Source organism: Brassica napus, chromosome C9 (assembly GCF_020379485.1).
Source record: "Brassica napus cultivar Da-Ae chromosome C9, Da-Ae, whole genome shotgun sequence".
Lineage (NCBI taxonomy): Eukaryota > Viridiplantae > Streptophyta > Magnoliopsida > Brassicales > Brassicaceae > Brassica > Brassica napus.
In genome coordinates this window covers 47,722,463-47,730,023 of record NC_063452.1, presented here as the reverse complement: position 1 = coordinate 47,730,023, position 7,561 = coordinate 47,722,463, and the positions used below count along the sequence as shown (strand labels likewise).

At 33.1% G+C, this 7,561-nt stretch overlaps 1 protein-coding gene across 1 annotated transcript; it reads right to left on the bottom strand.

Annotated features, from left to right (window-relative positions):
• Positions 1-217: 217 nt before the first annotated feature.
• LOC106435855 lies at positions 218-4,563 on the bottom strand. Its single transcript, XM_048768457.1, has 4 exons — positions 1,294-4,563; positions 1,027-1,212; positions 741-813; positions 218-608 (listed from the first exon to the last, which is right to left on the bottom strand). Exon 1 carries the CDS (start codon positions 4,216-4,218, stop codon positions 2,701-2,703), a length of 1,518 nt encoding a protein of 505 aa, XP_048624414.1. The 5' UTR covers positions 4,219-4,563; the 3' UTR covers positions 218-608; positions 741-813; positions 1,027-1,212; positions 1,294-2,700.
• Between the last annotated feature and the right edge of the window lie 2,998 nt (positions 4,564-7,561).

Below are 7,561 nucleotides of genomic sequence, written 5' to 3'. Positions count from 1 at the left end.
GCTTTGCCAAAGCATCAGCAGCCTTGTTTTCAGAACGTGGGATCCAAACAAAAGACACATAATCAAAAGCGACAACAAGGTTTAAGATGTCGGCAATGATGCCATAGATCAAAGAGTGTGTTGTATTGAGTATCGATCTTCGTACTTGTCAGATAACTAGTTAGTTATACCTTTCTTTTTTTTTTTTTTTTTTTTTTTTTTGTAATGGACGAGTTCGTCGCAATGGAATCTTCATCGTCACATGTTACTGCCAACATAAGTTGAATACGATCATAATAGATTCACTCTTCATCTTCTTGATTTCTTTTAACTCTCTCGAGTTCTTACAGTCGCCATTGATTCCACATAACTTATATGATAAGCCTAAAACCCTAGATATAGTATATAGATGGCATCATCCTGATAAGTCAAATGAAGAAAGGGCAGAGAATGGATTTCGAAGCTCACTCATCGTCCTTTGCTTGTACTCATCTCCTTCTCCTCTGTTTTTATAAGTAGCTGCTGATGACCGTTGTTCTTTGCTCTTGGGCTGGGCTGCTTGCTTATCACCGAGGCTCAAACCATCAACTTTTAGGTTTGAATTATTACACCCTGGTTTAATTTTCAACCTTGGTAGAAAACCATATACTGAAATCAACAAACTAGTAGAAATATATGTGTAACATAGAAATTGAAATAAAAATATTCTTCTTATTATTACTTTTTTTTGTCATAAAAGAAGAGATAACTATTGGTTATACCATGCTTTCTTTTCTTTTTTTCTTCTTGTAATGGACGCTTTCTTCGCAAAAGACTCTTTATCATCAAATGTTACTGCCAACACAAGTTGAATACACATAATTATGTTCTTCATCACAGCAACAAGAACAATCAAAGGTTCTTAAACCTTAAAATATAACTTGGAAAGTGAACATTTAAACTAATTGACAAACACATAACACAAGAGCTTCTTCTCCACAGGACCACAACAGATGATGTCTACTTAACAAAGTAAAGAAAATCCAACTAATTCCAAGAAAATAATACCTTCTTGGTTGGGTTTAAGCCTACAGAAGCTGTGTACAATCTTCCTACAGAAAACATGGATGACCTTAGCTTGAAACACTTATGTCTGGTCAAGCGGATCTTTGGCTACAAATGTGATGAAGAAGACCTCCCGCTGTTCGAGTATATATTTGCTTCCTCAACCTCGACGAACTCAAAACTAGTCCCCTGATTTCAAAACACACACACAAATCAAAAATCAAAATTCACAATTTTTGACAAAAGACTGAACCAAAGAGAGATCATCACCTCTGTTTTGTTGTAACACTCAATAGCTTCCTACCGAAATAGTCCCTGCCGGTATCGCTATCGCAATCATCGAGAAACGCAGGCTGGAAATCGAAAAGGTATCGCAACTTGGAGAAATCAACATCAAAGCCCTGACTCTTCACGATCTGTTCGTTGATGATACGATGCTCCTCAGCTTGTGTGTGATTGTGAATCCGTTTGTCACGCTTCCCTCGAATCTTCTCCAACATAAGCTTCATACCCTCGGGCTCTTGTCCAGGGACATACATACTGCACGGGTCAGTGATGATCTCGTAATCTGAGGAAGCCATTAGAAACCCTAGTTCTCAAGTTTGGGGGTTAAAACGACAAAACCAAAAACCTTTAAAAATTAGTCGGAAAAAATAAAAACGACAAAACCTTATTCTTCTCCTTTTCTTTTTGTCGGAAAGAGAAGCTGAGGTTGAACAAGCTTCAAACAGCTAAGGTGAAAGCACAGGAGATCATTGAGAAGGTCCCACTGGTTCGAATCCGTTTGAAAGTTTGAATCTTTTGGATTTAGAAAAGTTTGATCATCTTTTTTATTTTTGTGATTTGAAATTGAAGCTTCCTGGAGATATAGAGTGGCATTTCATTGGGAATCTGCAGAGCAACAAAGTGAAGCCTTTGCTAAGTAAGTGTTGTTGCTCGTTTGTTGGTTTTGAGACTACTTGACGTTTACATTGATATACTAAGCTGAGTTCGGTGAATTCGTTTATACTGAATTGGTCTGAATTCGAGTGTAATACCGAGTTTCTATGTATGTGTTTGATATGTTCTGGTCTTGATTCTTTGGTTTATTTGCTTGTTTGATCAGCAGGAGTGCCTAACCTTGTGATGGTGGAAAGTATAGACGATGAGAAGGTAAAATATTCTCATTGTGTATATTGTAGGAGAAGAGTTTATTGGTTTGTATAATATGTTGTGGTTGAGATTCAGAAAGTTTTGATCTTTGTGTCTCTATGCTCATTGAAAGTGTGTACTTGTTTACTCATCTCTGGTTGAAAGCTTCGATTTTTTTGTGGCTATGTTTAGTTGTGATATACTGATCTCAGGTGGGATTGGTTTGTGTGTGTTGGTTGATTGTTTTTGTTTTAACAGGAAAAGTAGAGGATGAGATTGGTGATTGTTTTTGTTTGGTCTTGAATGTTTTGCTTCGTAGTTTTGGTCTTGTTTTTTTTAAGCAGCAAAAAATAACATTTGTTTAAGAACCCCTAAAATAAGAAATTACTATTGGAGGGTATGCATCAAAGTGTTTCTTAAACAAAGTTCTTAATTATATTTAATTAGTAAAATATTCATTAAGAGACCCAATAAGATTTGTAGGTTAATCTCTAATTAATACTCCCTATTTTAGTTCGCATCTTTTAGTTAATAGCACTAAAGCCCCTAAGGTATCAGATCTTTATGCGATTGTGCCCCATTTTTATTGTTATTTTCTTTTATTCCTCGTCTTTTTTTTTTGTCAACATGATTTTTCATTGATAATCTTAAAACGATTACAAATGTTAATGCAACATCCGACATATGATGTGCAATCCGTTCTGAAATTTGAAAAGCAAACCAAACAAAGCAACATACAGATAGATACACAAACTTAAGAAAGTTTGATAAGGCGTTGGAAGTATTCTCGAAGGTGCGCGCGAGTAATATCCATAGAAAGATATATCGCTCTTCTAACTCTTCTAACTTGAGAATGGTCACTGTAAATTGTGACTTTGGACGCTCTAAAACCTCGGTTCTCATTGACATGAGTCCCGTTGTATCTTCCGATCCCATGCGGACCATTACACAAGATACTAAACGGTTAAGAAAACGATAATACTCTAAGGTTTTTAAGTCCAGAGAAAAATAACTCTCATGGAGAGGAGTTTTGATGGTAAAATTCTCTCCTACAAGGAGGAGGACATGGGGAAAGGATCTCTCATGGCCCTGGACATGAGGAAATTTGGTTAGGCTTTTATGTAAACAAAAGCCTAAAGAGCTGCAATCTTCAAGCTTTGGTAAACTCCACTTTAGATTTAATCTTGTGATGACATTTGCACGTGTTGGAGGTAATGATTGATGATGACTTTGGCTTGAATTCTGTGGGTTAACACCAACGATTGCACCATAGAGATAACTCTGTAGTTCTAATCCCAATTTGCAAGGCTCCATTGATGGACCTTCCAACTTTGAATAAATATTTCTTCTTGACCATGAAGAGCACAAGAAAGCTGAGTCTACGAGATATGATGGTTTCTGGACGCATACAGCAGTGACAGGTAGACACAAAAGTGTTAAATCCAGCAATGAAGATCTGTTAGCCCTTATAACAAACTCCTGAAATATGAGCTTGGCTAGATTTGCTGAGTAACCAGGAGTTGGGTTCAAACAGAAACTTCGGACTCCAACGTTACCGCGTCGGATCCAGAGAGTTGTCATGGAGCCCAAACAGACCCGCTGGTCATCAAAATCTAACAAGCTGGACATGAGAGAGAAAATACCAGGAAGGGCATATGTGAACAATGTTTGCGGTGAGCAAAGACTGGTAAGTGTATCTTCTAGCGGGGGGCTTCTCACCGGATTGAAAAGGAAGTGGTGTTCTGAGTCGTAGAGCTTCACAGATCTGTCAAGCGGTAGATGAAGAGCAACTGTATGGAGCTCTCGCTCACACCAAATCCAGTTAGAATAGATCATCCCTAAAGGGAGAAAGGTCATCGTCCAAGAGGACGACGAAGGTGGCGCTCGTCGCAGAATCTTCAGATCTGGCCAATGGAGTTTATGTGAAAAACGAATCTGAGCCAGATCTGATGTCAATGCAGTCATAAGAGATGGAGGAAGGCTACAAATGAGAAGCAGGACCCAGAGGATACTGAGACGGCAGTTGCAACATCTTACGGACAGAGCGACGGCGGAAGAACTCATGAATCCCAAAAGGACAAGAAATTTCTGGAGAAGAAAGGTCAAACAAAACGAAAGAGAGACAAAGTAACACAAAAGAGGAGAGAGACGATGACGCCGGCAAACAAAACGGAGCTGCCGGCGTTGGAAAACATGGCCGGAGTGGGTGTCTCGATTTGAGCGCCTAGTCCTCGTCTTTCTTATTTTCGTTGTTTCGTGTTGTATTTGGTATGCTTCTCAAAAACATTTTAAAATACATGAATTTAGGTTTGGCGACTCCTCTTGATGAAGCCAATTAGAAGTATATAAATCTTTTTATGTATATTGTCCGTGGCTGTGATAACTGAAGTAAATAATTTTGTAATGGTTGTGTCAAGTGTATATGTAATGCTCCACGTACTGTAAATATATCGTTTATTTATCAACCCTTTCTGTCATAAAATCAAATACACCCTCGTTTAGAAAACCAAATACAAAAATCAATAAACGTGTAAAAATATGTGTAACATAAAGACAAAAGAAATACTCTTTTGTTATAATAATGAAGAGACAACTAGTTAGTTATACCATGCTTTCTCTTCCTTTTTCTTCGCAATGGACTCTCTATCATCACATGTTACTGCCAACACAAGTTGAATGATCTTTATATTACTCGTTACAACTCGAAGATTTTGAGAATCCTATGACTATACGTGATATTTGTAAAGTTGAGTGTAATGAGTAAAACTAGAGAGAATATATGTTTCAATAACAAAAAAGTTTAATAGAATTACAAAGTCAATAAAAACTAAACTTTTTGAATAACATATGATTTCCATAGAATTTAAAAATCCACAAACCAATAACAAAAAATTCTAATAAAATTTTAAGAATTCATAAACCAATAACAATGAAATCTCTAAATTTTAAAATTCCTTCAAAATTTAACTCCCAATAACCCCTCCTTCGTTTCGCCTTTATGCGATTTAATAGCACTAAAGCCCCCAAAGTACCATAACTTTTATGCGATTGTGCCCCATGATTATTGTGTTCTGATTTTAGGCCTCATCTTTCTTATAGTTTCTACTTTTGTCGTGTGTATATATGCTCCTCAAAAACGTTTTGACCAAGTCCTAAACGATATTACTGTCGTTGTCGTTGAGTTTTTATGATAAATATTTAAAACATCTAGTATTGACAAATGATGCCACATCAGCAATCACTCGGTTTAATTACGGTTTTGGTATAGGTTTAGTTCGGTTTATTTGGGTCTAAGAGAATGTTAACTATGCTCAATCCAATTTAGTTTGATTGGTTCAGTTTTAATTAGATTTGATTTGTGTTCGATTCGATTTTAGTTTGGTTTATATTTGGTGCGGTTTAATTTGATTTTGTTTGTGTTTGTTTATTTCAATCCATTAGTTTTTTTTTAGTTTTGTTCTACTCCAGTTACAAAATATAATTTATAAGAACATAAACAAATCATCATTTTACATTAAATCATTATTTTATTCACATTTAATTGTAAAGCTAAAGATTTAATCCTATAATGTTGTATTATTATATTCAAACCTAATATAAGTATAATAAATAAATTTTTGATTTTGATGTTAATATTTGAGATTCATATTTTTATTTTATTTTTAGTTGTGCTTATTTTATTCATTTAAAAGTAAATATATAATTTTTTAATCTTTAACGTTAATTGATTAAATTTATTAAATCTTAATATTATTATCAAGTTTAATTAATATAACTAAAAACACTTCGCTTTGGTTTGGTTCGGTTTAAAATCAACCAAAATGAACCAATTTGATTGATAAAATATTAATCAAATAGTCTAGACATATACTTTGGTTTTTGATATGTTTGAATTCGGTTGGGTCGGTTCGTTTTTTTTTTGCCAATACAATTAACTAATGTTCTGAATAATATAATTGAATAAAAATGATCAATTGTATAGTAGATTAATAACATTTATTATAAGGTTTGGATCCACAAGTTAAATTTTGGAGAAACTACGGCAAAAAAGGTCAATCGATGCATGCATACAATACATAATATTAAGGGTCATTTTTTTTTTTTTTTTTTGAAACTAAGGGTTCATTTATTTCTTAAGATTCACTATTTATTATACAAATCTATACTTACAGTATAACAATCATTCAACAATATTTTATGGAATAACTAGGACCGGACCCGCCCTACGGGCGGGAAAGCAAATGAACGAAACAGTACAAATACATTTTAAATTTTAATAAATTTTAGTTTTTCTTAATTATAATTTTCACTATTTTTACTACAAATTTTGCCTTATTTTTTACAAATTATATATTTGTTATTATATTAAAACAATTCATAAATATGATAAGTATTTTACTTTGTTCACAATATGTTCTTTTCTTGAATTTATCAGATTTGTAATAAATTTCTTCTTAAATATTATAATTTAAAAAATTCTAAGAAGAAAATTCAATTTTTTTAAAGAACATTAAGCAAGTAACACTAAAATCTGTTATTAGTTGTTACGGTTTAATATTTATAAATAACATGTTAGCTTATATATTTGTGTATTATTATATTTGGAAAAAATATTTGTTTTTTTATGATTCTTCAAAATGACATTAACAAAAATTTTAAAAATAATGAATTTCGTAATTGTTTCCTTTTTTTATTACTATTTTTTTCTTTTTTTTATCACCAAAATTTAGGTTAAACCAAAAAATAATACAAAACCACAACTATTTGATGTATTGCTAGACATATATATTATTTATAGAGCATTTGATGTATTGTTAATATTTATTCGAATGTTATAAGAACTTTGAAAGAGCTTTTACAGATGATTAATAAAATAATATTGTATTTCTTATATTCTTGTAGAAGATGAATCCAATTAAAAATATTTTAAGGAAAAAATAAATTCATTTCAAATTCTTAATCTAATAAAATATTTTATTTAAAGTGAAACGTTAAATAAAAAATCAATAAAAAAACATACTTTCAAAAAACTGTAAACCACATCCCTCGACAACTCAATGCAGTTAAAATAAATATTGAATCCAAGATATTTAGCCTACTAAACTCAAATCCTCACTCACCCACTCAACCATTCACCAATAGGAAAAAAGTATTAAAACTTTTTATGAAATATGTGATTTAGCCCGTTCTCTGGTTTTTTTTGGAGGACAAACACCTCCGCACTTGTGCACGTATTCCCTCCTGCACCAAGTTAGTTTGTAACAAAACATTAATCTAACTGTTCATATTCAAAGTTTTGAGCTTTTACAGCTCTAGCTTTAGTTGGGTTTAGTTACCTTACGGCTTATGCTGACTTGCATCTTTAGATTCTTTGACACAATTGTGTTGTTGTTGTTTATTGCTCCAC

What these genes read in the sequence shown, in the direction of transcription:
- LOC106435855 (XM_048768457.1), bottom strand. Translation starts at nt 4,218, where the DNA reads ATGAGTTCTTCCGCCGTCGCTCTGTCCGTAAGATGTTGCAACTGCCGT.